At 35.5% G+C, this 14,448-nt stretch overlaps 1 protein-coding gene across 1 annotated transcript; it reads right to left on the bottom strand.

Moving 5' to 3' along the window:
* Positions 1 to 9,370: 9,370 nt before the first annotated feature.
* Positions 9,371 to 13,120, bottom strand: LOC119804529 (vigilin-like). The gene has a single exon (XM_038315920.1). The coding sequence runs from the start codon at positions 13,118 to 13,120 to the stop codon at positions 9,371 to 9,373; it is 3,750 nt and encodes a 1,249-aa protein (XP_038171848.1).
* Between the last annotated feature and the right edge of the window lie 1,328 nt (positions 13,121 to 14,448).

Genomic DNA, 14,448 nt, shown 5'->3' with positions numbered 1-14,448 from the left:
GAATAAATTCCTTGAAATAAAATTTAAAGAAAGAGAGTAATTGGGTGTGCTAGCATCCACCTTTAATCCCAACACTTGAGACGCAGAGGCAGGCAGATGTCCGTGAGTTCAAGGACAGCCTGGTATACAGAGTAAGTTACAGGACAGCCAAAGATATGCAGAGAAACCCTGTCTCAAAAAGCCAAAAATTAAAAATAAAAGAAATAGAGTTTAAAGACATATAAATATGAAAAATACACGGAGAGTCTGGCTACTGCATGTTGTGTTTTTTTTAATTGTTCGAGTAATGAGGAATGAGCAAAACCTGCTAAATGATATTTGACTATAACTGCTGCTGAATTAACCCAACATATATATTTTGAAAATGCCTTGACTTCAAAATTTAAGTCAGAATGTATGTTACTTTGGAGAAGATGTATTGCTTTTGTTTCCACAGGAAATGAGAGGCTGTGGATTGATCAGGTTTGATCAAGGAAGACCTCTGAGAAATGTCCAATGAGAGTGGATATTTCAGATGTCTGAGTTCTACATCCAGAACAGCTTTGAGACTGCTGGCTGAGATGAATAAGTTTCACAGAATATTCCACTCAGGACTTGACCACAATTCAAAAATATTTTTAGGAACCTGCAATATTATCAGCACCCCAAATCAGCAGGATATAGCCTGAAAAAATGCATCCACATGTCCCCAAAATAGACTATGGATATTTTTCTTTGTTTAGAATGTTGGTTACAAGTTGTTATGGATAATGGTCAGGAGAAAAGCTAAACAAAGGAGATTCTGTTCAGAGTTCTTGTTTTGAAAAAAGGGGGAAGTTCTGTGGGACAATGGTCTGTGATGGAGGAGTGTCTATGTGTTACTTTCATTGGTTAATAAAGAAACTGCCTTGGCCCTTTGATAGGACAGAAAAATAGGTAGGCAGAGTAAACAGAACAGAATGCTGGGAAGAAGGGAAGTGAGCAGTCACCATGAAGCCAGCCACCAGGTCAGACATGCTGAATCTTTCTAAGTAAGCCACCACCTTGTGGTGCTACACAGATTATTAGAAATGGGTTAAGCAAGATGTGAGAGTTATCCAGTAAGAGACTGTAACTAATGGACCAGGCAGTATTTAAATGAATACAATTTGTGTGTTGTTATTTCAGGGCATAAGCTAGCCATGCAGGCAGGAGCTGGGCGGGACGAAAAGCAGGCCTGCTTCTCATTCTCACTACAGATGGCACCCAGACGTGGATAACTGAATCCACAGAAAGGCTGAGAAAGCTTGGGAAAGAACAGATTAAAGCATGTTTTCTTGGTAGCAGCAATTTCTCGGGTCTGCTCTGCTTGCTAGAGGCAAGCAAGCACTCTCATCTAAAAGAGGCCTCCTGTCTCAGCCTTAGCTGCAAAACCTTGCAGCTCCTTTCAGAGGTCCTGCCACAAAACACTTAAAGAGTGTTGATGAAAAGCTGAATGCATGTGTTTTGGGTTTCAGCTGTAGCAGGAAAAAAGTTGCACTGTTTTAAAATGCCGGCTTTCTGGGCTGTCGTGGGCCATGGCAAACTCTGACTCTTTCAGGCAGGCAGTCCAGCTGAGTGTGGTCTGTGAGCAGAATGCTGCAGCTTGCTTGCTGGTGAGGACCTTGAAATGCTATAGAGTTGTGGCAATAAACATGGCTACAGCTGGTACCTCAGCCAATAGACTGAAATCTCAGAAAGCTAAGAAATTGGCTGAATCTAGTTGCCAAAGCCACGGCTTTAGTCCTACTGATATTGCTTGGTAAATTAAAGACTCATGTGGTCACAAAAAGAGATATACAGTAAAAGAAAGATTCAAAGTCAAAGAAAAACTAAATGTTAAAATATATGCAGGCTAATGTAGTGATGAGCTTCAGGCTACATTCTTGCTACCCAGGACCCTGCCGCCTGGCTACCTTATGCCCCGAAATAACAACACACAAACTGAATTCATTTAAACATTGCCTGGCCCATTAGTTTCAGCCTCTTACTCACATCTTGACTAACCCATATCTAATAATCTGTGTAACACCACGAGTGGTGTCTTACCGGGAAAGATTCAGCATGTCTGACCTGGTGGTTAACTCCATCGTGTCTGTCTCCCTGAGGAGAGGCACTGTGGTCTAACTTCCCAGCATTCTGTTTTGTCTACTCCACCCACCTAAGGGCTGGCCTATCAAATGAGCCAGGCAGTTTCTTTATTAATTTATGAAATCAACTCAAACAGAAGACCCTCCCACATCAGGCTAAAGGTTAAAGTTCTTAAAGTAAAAAAAAAAAAAGAGAGAAAGAAATGGAGTGGTTGGGTGTGGTAGTACACACTTTTAATCCCAACACCTGGGAGGCAGAGGTAGATTGACCTCTGTGTCTTCAAGGTGTGGTAGCACACGCCATTAATCCCAATGCCTGGGAGGCAAAGACAGACTGATCTCTGTGAGTTCAAGGACAGCTTTGTCTACAGAGTTATTCTATGACAAAGATATACAGAGAACCTGTCTTAAAAAGTAAAAGTAAAAATAAAAGAAATAGAGGTTAAGTAAAGCCACATAAAGATGGAAAATACACAGAGAATCTTGATACTGTATGTTATTATGTTCTCTTTGAAATGTTTGAATGCTGAGGAAGGAACAACAGCTGCTAAAAGATATTTGTTCATAAATGCTGTTGAACTATTCCAAGATATATATTTTGAAAATACCTTGACTTCAAAATTTGGATCTAAGCTTATGATACTTTGGAAAAATTATTTTGTTTTAACAGAGGATAAGACCCTGTGGATTGCTTCTATCCCAATATGGTATGATAGACCACACCCTCCTGAAAGTTTGTCATGAACACTCTCAAAAAATACTTCACTCAACTGCAGACTGAGATAAACCTGGCACACAGGATATACCATGAAAGATCTAAATAACAGTGCCCCTATAGAGCAGGAAGCAGTTTGGAGAGAAATAACTGAGCCCATATTCCCAAATATTGTTTATAAATGTTCTTTTACATTTAAAGGGAGAGATGATATAGATATGAATAATTTTCCATTTTAAAAATCCATTGGTATGGATTTTAAGGTCAATTTTGTTATATGTATATGTATTTCTGAGCTTGATTAAGGTATTGTGATTGTGCAGTTCATTTAAAAATGTAATGTATAATTAGGAAATATAGGTTGTTAATGGATAATCATCAATAATAGTCAAGCTTGTAGTCACGTTAGTTAGACTTTATATATATATATATATACATATATATGTGTGTGTATATATATATATATATATATATATATATATTTCTGTTAGATAAGCATTCTTCATATCTTTCAAAGACTGCAGAATATGTCATTTAGTGTTTTAATAACTTAGGGCTTTTCATGACAGTGAGACATGTCTGCTCCTGGCAGCACCAATCTACTTCAAGAGGAAGATGGGCAACAAAGAGGCTCCTTATGGAATTTGCTAGCAATTTGGGCAAGAAACTGCTCTTGCCTGGACTGTTGCATAAACTGGACACAAAGAACCTACAGAGAGAGGACTGCTGAACTTGCCTAAATGTGAGATGGTATTTCAGGGTTCCTGATTCAGGAAAGAGTCTGTGAGACATTCTGCAGGACACAGCAGACAGTGACTGAACTGCCTTTGAAATTTCCTGCTTCATGGAAGTCTGGTGGATACTATGGGCCTGTAGGCTGAAGATGGATGCACCAATGGTACAGAGGAACTTTGGGTGACTGTCAAGGTAGTGAGATGTCTCTGTCATTTCTAGAGTTTTGGAAGTTGCTTATTTCTTGTTCACCTAAGTAATATTGTGTCCTTCTGGAGTCTTTGATGGAGTTGAAGAATAAATAGTTAGTTATAGTTTTCCTTAGTGATGAGAAAAGATAAAACAGATATAAATATTGTAACTGTAATTCTTGCTTGATAACTGTTTTGTTATATGTAATTTTACTATGTTAAAGTTAAAGCCTTTCTTTTTTGTTTAAACAGAAAATGGGGAAATGATGGAGGAGTGTCTATGTGTTACTTTCATTGGTTAATAAAGAAACTGCCTTGGCCATTTGATAAGACAGAAAATTAGTTAGGCAGAGTAAACAGAACAGAATGCTGGGAAGAAGGGAAGTGAGCAGTCACTATGAAGCCAGCCGCCAGGTCAGACATGCTGAGTCTTTCTAAGTAACCACCACCTTGTGGTGCTACACAGATTATTAGAAATTGGTTAAGCAAGATGTGAGAGTTATCCAGTAAGAGACTGAAACTAATGGGCCAGGCAGTATTTAAATGAATACAATTTGTGTGTTGTTATTTCAGGGCATAAGCTAGCCAGGCAGGCAGGAGCCAGGCGGGATGAAAAGCAGGCCTGCTTGCCTCATCACTACAGGTCTGGACCTTGTCACTTGCATTTTAATAAAATACTGATTGGCCTGTAGCCAGGCAGGAATTAGCAGGTTAACCAGGCAGGTAGTAGAGAAAGGTCAATGAGAACAGGAGAATTCTGGGAAAACGAGAGATGCAGTCTATAGTCTTCAACCAGATATAGAGGAAACAAGGTGAGAATGCTTCACTGATGAAAGGTACTAAGACACATGGATTACACAGACAAGAATTATGGACTAACATAAGTTATAAGTGTTACAAGAAGCCTGAGCTAATAGGCCATACAGTTTATAATTAATGTAGACTTCTGTGTGTTTCTTTGGGACTGAACAGCTGTGGGAATGGGTTGGACAGAAATCTTTATCAACATAAATATACTTACCAAAATTAAATCCAGACCAGATAAGTAAATTAAATAAACCTATAAACAGTAAGGAAAAAAAAACAGTCATCAAATTCTCCCAACCAAAGAAAAAACCCAGAACCAGAAGATTTCAGCACAGAATTCCACAAGAATTTCAAGGAACAACTAATGTCAGTACTCTTCAAATTATCCCACACAATAGAATCCAAATGAACATTGCCAAACTCTTTCTATGAGGCTACATTTACCCTGAAACCCAAATCACAAAAAGACCTACTAAGAAAGAGAATTTCAACTTATCTCAGTCATGAACATTGATGAAAATACTCAATAAAGTACCGGTAAACCAAATCCAAGAACACATATTAATAGTCATCACTATGACTAACTAAGCTTCATTCCAGAGATGCCAGGATTGTTCAACATATAAAAATCTATCAATATAATCTATCACATAAATAAACTGAAAGAAGAAAACCACATGATCATGTCATTAGAGCCTAAAAATGCCTTCAAAAAATTTAACACCCCTTCATGGTCAAAGTCTTGAAGAGAGTGGGTATACAAGGAACCTATCTAAAGATAATAAAAGCAACATACAATAAGCCAACAGCCAACATCAAATTAAATGGAGAGAAACTCAAATGATCCCACTGAAATCAGGAACAAGACAAGTTTATCCACTCTCTCCATATCTATTCTATATAGTACTTCAAGTTCTATCTAGAGCAATAATACGAAAAAGGAGATCACGGTGTTACAAATTGGAAAAAAGTCAACCTGTTACTTTTTGCTGATGATACTGTAGTATATATAAGTGACTCGAAAAATTCTACCAGGGAACTCCTACAGCTCATGAACATCTTCAGCAATGTATCAGGATACAAGATTAACTCAAAAATATCAGTGGCCCTCTTTATACAGATTATAAATGAGCTAAGAAAGAAATTAGAAAAATATCATCCTTCACAATAGCCACGAATAACAAAACATCTTGGGGTAACTTTAACCAATTAAGACCTGTATGACAAGAACTTTAAAACGTTGAACAAGACACCAGAAAATAAACTGGCTTTCTCTTCTAATGAAGCTCATTCTGAAGAGTAATTTTCAACTGTTTCTTATAGTTCTTCTAAGAGGAGAAGTCCCTGGAAGTACATGATTATGTGCCTGTGTAAAATCTTTCTACATTTCCTCTGAGATAGAGTGATACTAGTATGTTGCTTTCCTTCTTCTCACTGAGCAAGTGAATTTGAACTTGATTTTGATTTTGAGCTGGACAACTAGAAGTAGAGGTGAGGCCTTGTGGATTCCTTTCAAAACTTTATGGTAAAGTAGCTTGAGGCAAGCCTTGTACCTAGTGTACTTCCACTTATCGTAATGATATGGATGTTTAATCAACTGTTAAGTGGACCAGAGTCTTACCAGTTGGCTAACATTTTCTCATAGAGAATCTATCTATAAATAAAAATTCATATGTTATATCAATTTATAGAAGCAACCGGGAGTCTCTTATTCAACTTCGTAGCTGCTAATAGACTTTTAATTAACAAAGCTAAGAATCTTTGTTTTCAGGATATAAGTTATTACAAGTGCATTTTACCTCTGAAGTTTAATTTACTTTTGGAGTGTTTGTAATGGGAGGTTTATTTTGAACTTTCGGTCATCTCCATGATGCTCTTTGTCATGTTAATAATATCTTCATAAAATTATCTATATAATATTAAATTTCATTCATTTTCATTTTATTTACTTTAATGAATTTTTTGACAAATGTTGCTTGAATCAACTTAGAACTTGCTGGGTTCCTGCAGGTGTCATGCAGAGAACTGAACTGCATGAAGGCAGAAGAATGAAAGCCTGGTGAAGATTGACTTCATTAACCTGGATCAGACTTTGGGGAGCCTAAAACAAGGTGGCTAATTGTCAGCATATTTTAAGTGCAGTACAATTTGGGAAAAGGTTTCCAGGCAACAATCAGTCCAATTAGTCTAATTCCACGTGCACATTAAAACTTATAGTGTGACTACATAAAGACTCTTTTTGCAAAGTACATGTGATCATAAAAGTGGGTTTTATAGCTAAATGGACTTGAATCTAGTGTGGTCAGTATAGTGGTCATTAGGCCACAAAGTACATCTGACATCTACCTTAAGGATGAGTAATGTTCTAAGAAGGAAAAGTCTGGAATGAACATTCTGGAGGAATTTGGGCAAGGTTTGTGAGGACTTCCTTCACAGATAACAAAAAGGTCACCAGTTTGTTAACAAAATCTATGTCAGCTTTCTTGATGGAACACAGATATGTGGCTTTTTTTCCTCCATTATAGAGACAACCCTGAGTGATTAACATTTCTCTTAGTGCTTCTCTGTGAGTATAAATTCCTCTCTGCCCCAAAAAGATATTGAATATATAGTAGAAAGATACTTAGCTAGTATTGAAGTAAATCACATGTAACTCATTTTAATATTATAGAGACAAAATCTAAATTACTATCTACTGATTCTGGTATGAAAAGTTTATATTAAAGATGAGAACAACAAAGTAGATTGAAATGTTTTTCTATGTTAGTAGTAACCATTTTTAAAAATGGATACAATGATGTCAGATTGACTTAAAATAATGACTAAATTCCCTAATTTATGATAAAATACCAGGGTATTTTCTGAAATCATTAAGAGTCTGTAATCATTGACACAAGTACTATCAATCAGTACTGCTATAAAGTACTATCTAAGGGTCAAACATATAGCAATAGTTAGGAATGAAGATTTGATGTACTCTTTCAGGTACTCTTATATACTCTGTGAATGCAAAGAAAATGTGTCATGACCTATCTCATTTGATAATCCACATTATCATAACCTAAGCATCATTCTCCCTAAATTGCTATCCATACTAGAATTTGAAATGATAACCTGATATGATAAGCTAAGGAGGGTGTCAAAATTTTCAAACTAAAAAGAAAGCCTCTAATTTTAATTGTTAGAACAAGGTAAACAGAAAAATTCAATAGATATATCTATGTGAAAATAGGCATTTGTTTATATACTTTTAGAAAGGTAATATACAAATATATGGAAGATTGTTAACTTAGATAAAAGTAATTTATTCTTTGTGATCTAAACATTGATGAAATGATCTTTTAATTTACCTTGCTTACCAAATTCTCTAATAGTTTAATGAACTTCATAACAGTTCTCATAGTAACTGTAGCTCTATCACACTGTGGAATAGAGAAGTTGAATTCAGGAAATTTACTAGGAATGATCCTGAAATAAACATCTGTGTGAGAACAAACACAACTAAATGATATACAAGGAATTTAGTTTTGATGGATTCACTGCATTTATAGATAAGCTTAGGTTATGCTCTAGGTTTGATGTGGTTCAGAGATGATACTCTGGGACCTGGCATTTATGAACCACATTGATCAGTCAAAGAATTGAAGACGCTCTTGGGAAAACTATCTTGGCTTCTAGCTAAATTCAAATAAGGTATGGTATGCTACTGAGTATGGTAGAATTCAAATGAAAGACAAAAATTATTTGTGGAAATAATATATTAGTTCATGATTGTCACTGAAATTCAGCACTAAAATAGTACATGGCATCATTACTTTAATTTTTCAGACCTAGAAGAACATCTGGAAGGAAGATCAAAACTGTCCTTTCTTAGGTTTGACATTTTTCTCCAAGGAATATTTCTGGAAGGTGTGTCTGCATAATCAAAAACTTATAGAAGTTTCAAGCCCTCAACTGGTAGGAGAGAACAAAATTAATTCATAATAAGTCAATATTCTTTAGCATTCATCATATTGAAGAATCTCATCATTAGGCTATTTTTCATGTGTGGGCACTATAACATCACACTAAGCATACATGTACACAAATCACAGCTCTCTTTCCTAATTTTTGAACAATGAGAAACTCAGAGAACAGAGCAAAAATAAAACTATTTGCCCTCTACACAAAAGTTATAATAATGCAAATAGCATACAAACTAAAAAGAAAAAAACAGAGAAGTTATGAAATGATATAGGTTCCTTCCTATACTGGGCGATTTCTCTTAATGAAAGTTAAAAGAATAGTGATTCCTGAATAGATCCTGAAATTTAATGGTTTGGTACTTTCTTTCTAATAATTTAATTGAGAATATATAAGCAAGGGAAGGGATTAGCAATTTAAAAATATAAACAACAGGATCTGAGTAATTATAAATGTCACACAAGACTATGTATGTCCTCTTTACTCATATATTTTTAAAGATCTAAGCACTGCATTGACTCATTGATGGCAAATGTGCGAGAATTATGTTTATATCTAGAAGCTTCATTAATTTAGGGATATATTTTCAAAATAAAACCTAAATGGACTTGGTAGGATGTGTTTGTCTGTGTCTCTGTATGTGTATATGTGTGTAAATGTTTGTGTATATGTAACAATAATAATTAAAGAAAAGTTCATGAAACTGAGAAAGAATAAGGGAGAATGGGTAGAGTTGGAGGTAGCAAAGGAGGTGGAGAAGTGATGTATTTGCAATAATTACACATGGGATTTTCAAGAAAGAAAATTAAGTTAAAATATTTGACAGCATTTTCAGGTAAGCAGTTTTGAACACTTTATTGTTTCGATTATCACTGTTACAATTTTGAAGGATGACTCTTAGAAGGCATTTGTTGCTTTAATCTGGGAAAGTGTTCACAATTATCCACATCTGGGAGCTTTGTGGTTGTTTTAGCATAACAGGGAACATATTTTCTTACAAAATTCTTGGATGGTGTCATGGCTATATTGCAAAGGGAGACGCTCTTATTATGCTCCTGCTGAGGTCCATGGCTTATGTCAGCTGACAGATAGTACTTTTCAAGATTGAATATATGCTCAATTGCATTTTGTACATTATCAGAGAGCCCAGTCAATGTGATATTAGGATTATATGACCCTTTTGGAGGTAAACGTATGTCTACTTGGTATTGATCCATGATTTTATGGATGGTTCTTCCACGGAATCCAATAATATTGCCACGAACCTGTTGGTTTAGTGAGATTTCCTTAGAAACTGTTTTTTCGATCTTATGCAATACTCTCATTATTGCATCTCGAGCAGCTAGAGTGTTCTCTTTATAGCCAGTAATAGTGATTTGGTCTTGCATTTCATGACTTCCTTTTTTTGGAAAACGGATAGTAACATCATGCTCTGTGCAAATCTGAGCAATAAGTAAACCCTTATGACCAGTGATCTTGGAGTGATATTTGGGATCTAGATTGAATATTAGCTTAAAATTTCTTAGTGTCCGATCTTCTATTTCTGTTTGTAAAGCCTTGACTCGTTTTTGTAACCTCATCTTGGCTTGTTCCACATTTGCTTCAAGGCCCATAATAGATATAATATCAGCATTTCTTCCAGGTTGTAATATTTGGATATGAACTTCAAATTCTTTTATGAGCTTACGTAAGCCACTTCCTTTGTGCCCAATGATGTAAGGATGTAGGTGAAAGGGCACATGGACTTCAGCAGTAGCAGGAATTAGAGATGCAATAGCTTCAGTAGCTGCCTTGCAATTTTCCACTTGGCCTGATATAAATATGGTGTCACTTTTTCTTGCGGAATTAGGAACAAGATCTTTAGGGGTCCTTCTCCATTTTTCTTTGCACTTTTCCTGCATATCTAGGTCCATATTGATGACTGGCTTGTCTATGTCTGGGAATTTGATTTGAACTTTATAATCTCTTGCAATTTGTTGAATTCGCGAACATATTGGTCCCATGATAAAAGGTTGGAACTTTTGGGGAATAACATACCGCGTTGTAACTTGGGAGCCCAAAGGCTCAAAAATGTCCTGAATGTGTTTCTTTGCTGCCTCAACACAAGCTTTTGCCCCTCTTAGTGTGACTTTTGTATTATGCTTTCCTGCATAAGAGAATGTAATAACCACACCACCATACTCCTCTGTCATTTCCTTTAAAAGCTGACTCCTCCGCATAACAAAATAATGGTGAAATTTGCGATTGACTATTATGTAATCCTCCACCACATTTTCTAAGTCTTTAATTAAAACTTCTAGTCGTTTTTTTACTTCTTTAACAGCCTCTTCAGTTCCTGTAATTTTTATGGATTCTTGATCCTTGTTCTTAAGATTAGGGAAAATGACACATGTTCCAGTCTCTTCACACACTTTAGAAATATTGCCTCCTTTTTTATTCAAAAGAAACTGATGATATTGTGGTTTGACATGGACAGTCCCAGAGTAATTCTTGGCTTGCTCTTCTTCTGCCAGTTTCAGAAGCATTGTTTTGGTCTTTTCAACACTTTCAACAGAGCCCATGATAATGAGTTTATGTAGGCCAGACTTGTTTTTTGGGAAATGCAGATGAACTTTCCCACATTCTTCTATGACTGAATTGATCAAACATTCTTTGGGATTAGTCAGATATTTGTATAGATTAGGAGGAATGGAAATCTCCTCCTCTGCAGTATCAGCTATCTCTTGCTGAATTGAAAGAATCCAGTTACGTGCAATTTCACAGTTTTCTGGATATCCAGTAATGACAAACTCTTCTGAGTTGCAGTTTTCTGGTGGGAAACTAATCTTGGTGTTGGTTGTTTCAGAGATTTTTTTTATATGTGAACCTCCTTTTCCAATTATCCTTTTGTGAAGCCTTTTTGTGATTGGAATGCTTACAGTATAGTTATTTCCTTTAATATCTGTTAACATGTTCTCCAAATACTGTGCACATTTTTCAGACTCATATTTTGGGCCTATCAGCTGGACAACATCACTTTTCTCTGCAGGATGTGGAAAATTGAGGATAACATCAGGGAATTTCTTACAGATCTCACGAACCCTTTCACCTTTTTGTCCAATAAGTATGTGGTGAAATTGGTGTTTGATGATTATGTCCTGGCTGTGCTCTTCTTCCAAATTATTAGCGAGTTCAAGGAGTTCTCTTTTGGCCTGTTGGACACCCAGAGATTCTCCCTCAATTCGGATCGAATGATTCATTTCATTTTCAGGAAACACTGAGATAGAGACTTGGTTTTTCTCTGTAATTCTGTTTAGGATCTCTCCATTATTCCCTGTAAGGAACTTGTGAAACTTATTGCTACTATTTATCTCAGTACATTCCATTCTACTAAGTAGGTCATTGACAATGATGTCAAATTTTTCTTGAGCATAATTTACATCATCTATTGGTCCTTTGAGCATAATTTTGTCTTCAGCTGTAAAGTATATATGAACCTTTGGCACACTATTTATTATCTCAGCTATATTCTCACCTTTCTTATCTATAATAAAACTGTGTAACCAAGAAGGGGCAAAGATGGAAGAAACAAAATAATCATCATCATTGCAATCAACTTCATTAAATATCTCCTCTGAACTCTCAGGCTCACTATGTTGTGACATAGAATCTGATAGGCTCTCAGAAGGTGATTGCTCTGTTGAATCCCCAGTTGTTTCTAGGATCTCTTCCAGAAAATTTCTTTTGAGACCTATGGTACAATTGGCTTGAAAGTTCATCATCACATCCTCAGTTACAGTATTTATCGTCTCAGTCATCTCATTTTCACAATAATTGGTCAGATCCACATGTGGTTGTCTTTCATTAATATCTATATCTGTCTCCTCGACACTAGCCAGTGGAAAGGGGACATATCCCTCTGTTCTTTGGAGAATGTCACTTGTTTCAGGGTATGGCTCAGCAGTCAGGGAATTAAATGTTTTCTCTATTTCTGATGGCGGAATATTATCCTTGCTACTGTTTGCAGATATAGGTTGACTTTCATCTAAAGATTTCAAGTCTGCCTGTTTTGCATTAACACTATTCACACAGTTGCTCTGATTGTGTGGACCTAAGATCTGAGTATTTATTTCAGTTTCTTGTTCCAAATCTTGTGCTTTTTCTCCAGTCTGGTCTATAACAAAGCAATTTTCTTTTTTGGAAATGAGATTTAAAGTTAAACCCTGTTTTTGACACCATTCAAAAATTGCATTCTTAGCTTTTATGACAGATTCTGGGTTGCCAAACACTGTTATATAGAGACCTTGGTCTTTGATAAAAGATGTTTCTAAGTTGACACCAGTGTTTTCTGTGATATGTGTATAGAATTTTGCTAATGTACCCTCACCAAATTGAATCAAATAATTTTCTTCCTCTAGTAGTAATTGAAAAACTTGAGTAAGTATTGAAACTTCTTCAGCTTGAGTAATATTAGTGCTTGATGGTTTTGCAGTTCCTTCAGAATTTTCCAGATAATTTGTTTTCTCCAGGTGTACAGTGACATTGTCCTCATTTGTGGACATATCAGCTATATAACATGAACTGCTATCATGATTTCCTTTTTGAACACTATTTTGGTGTGGACTAAAATTTGTTTTGGAATTCATTGTTGGTCTTTGAGTAGATTCAATCCAGATGTATTTCAGATAAAATGTCAACAGCAAAAACACAAATACTTTCTGTAGCTGCCTTCTTTCATATTACTGTATGGGGAGAATGAACACTTTAAGGATGTCATTCTTTTTTAAATTAATTTATGGACTCAAGATATTAAAGTTAAATTCATATAGCTACAAAAAAGTTTGACAAAAAGTATAGAGTATATCTATTAATCTATTAAACTATTATATGAGCACAGGAAAAGATAAGAGTATAAGGATTATGAGGAAACAGCCACCAATGATTCCAAAGAAAGGCCTTCTTTATTTTTATTCACCATAAATAAACTTTATTTTTTAATTCAGCATTAGTTTTTGCCATTACCCCAAATAACACTGTTGAGCACCTGTAATTCTTTGAGAAAAGCAAATCACCAGCATCTCTAAGAGGATGTTCCATTTTCTAGGATTCCTATTTTTATTTAATTTTTTTATTGGGCAATAGCCTAAAAACTCACACAGTTCATGTGCATGATTAAATATGTTTTGTTTTTGTTTTTCAGTAAATTTAGAGCTTAGAGTTTTGTATGACACAATTTTCCCATGTTTCTATCACCCCACATAGATCCCAGGAGTTCACTTGCAAAAAACTCTCATTTCCACCATGACACTCAGGCAACAAAAATTATATTTTTAATTATAGACTTGCCTAATATGGAAATTTTGTGGAAGTTGTATAGCCTGGAGACCCAATATGACTTTAATTCCTTGTTGAGATTCATTCATGTTAAAACATAAGGCAATACAACCCTTCTGATTACTGAACTAGTCTACTTCCATTTAAATTGATTATAAAGACTATCCTGACTTAATTCTTTTCCTAGGGCCACTAGCTCTATTATATTTTTTATATACAATAAGTTATTACTGCCTGTTGTGTCAACGTCAAGAACCATATTTCTCCATATAATGTTCCTCTATATAATTTAATTTAGACTCATAACTTTTAAAATCACTAATAGTGATGTTTTCCCAAGTGAACAATCATATCCCTGTGCATGTTTATTCACAAAAACTACTCAGTATCAACAAAATCCATTGAAAATTCATTCAATAATTCAATAATTTTCTGATCTTGTTCTGTTCTGGTTATATAATTTTATTTGTTGAGAATTTTCAGGAGGCTTGAGAGATTGCCTCAGTGCTTAAGCACATGTACTCTCTTGCAGATGGCTTAGTTTTTATTCCTAGCACTAATTTCAGCAGCTTACAATTGTCTGTAACTCCAGCTCCAAGGTATCTGAGTTCCTCTTTTAAAACCCTGGGCCAATGTACTC

The sequence above is a fragment of the Arvicola amphibius genome, chromosome X, assembly GCF_903992535.2.
Source record: "Arvicola amphibius chromosome X, mArvAmp1.2, whole genome shotgun sequence".
Classification (NCBI taxonomy): Eukaryota; Metazoa; Chordata; class Mammalia; order Rodentia; family Cricetidae; genus Arvicola; species Arvicola amphibius.
Note: the sequence above shows the minus strand (reverse complement) of the source record. Positions and strands in the feature narration are given on the sequence as shown.

Coding starts and splice junctions, on each gene's coding strand:
- LOC119804529 (XM_038315920.1), bottom strand. CDS start 13,120: ATGAATTCCAAAACAAATTTTAGTCCACACCAAAATAGTGTTCAAAAA.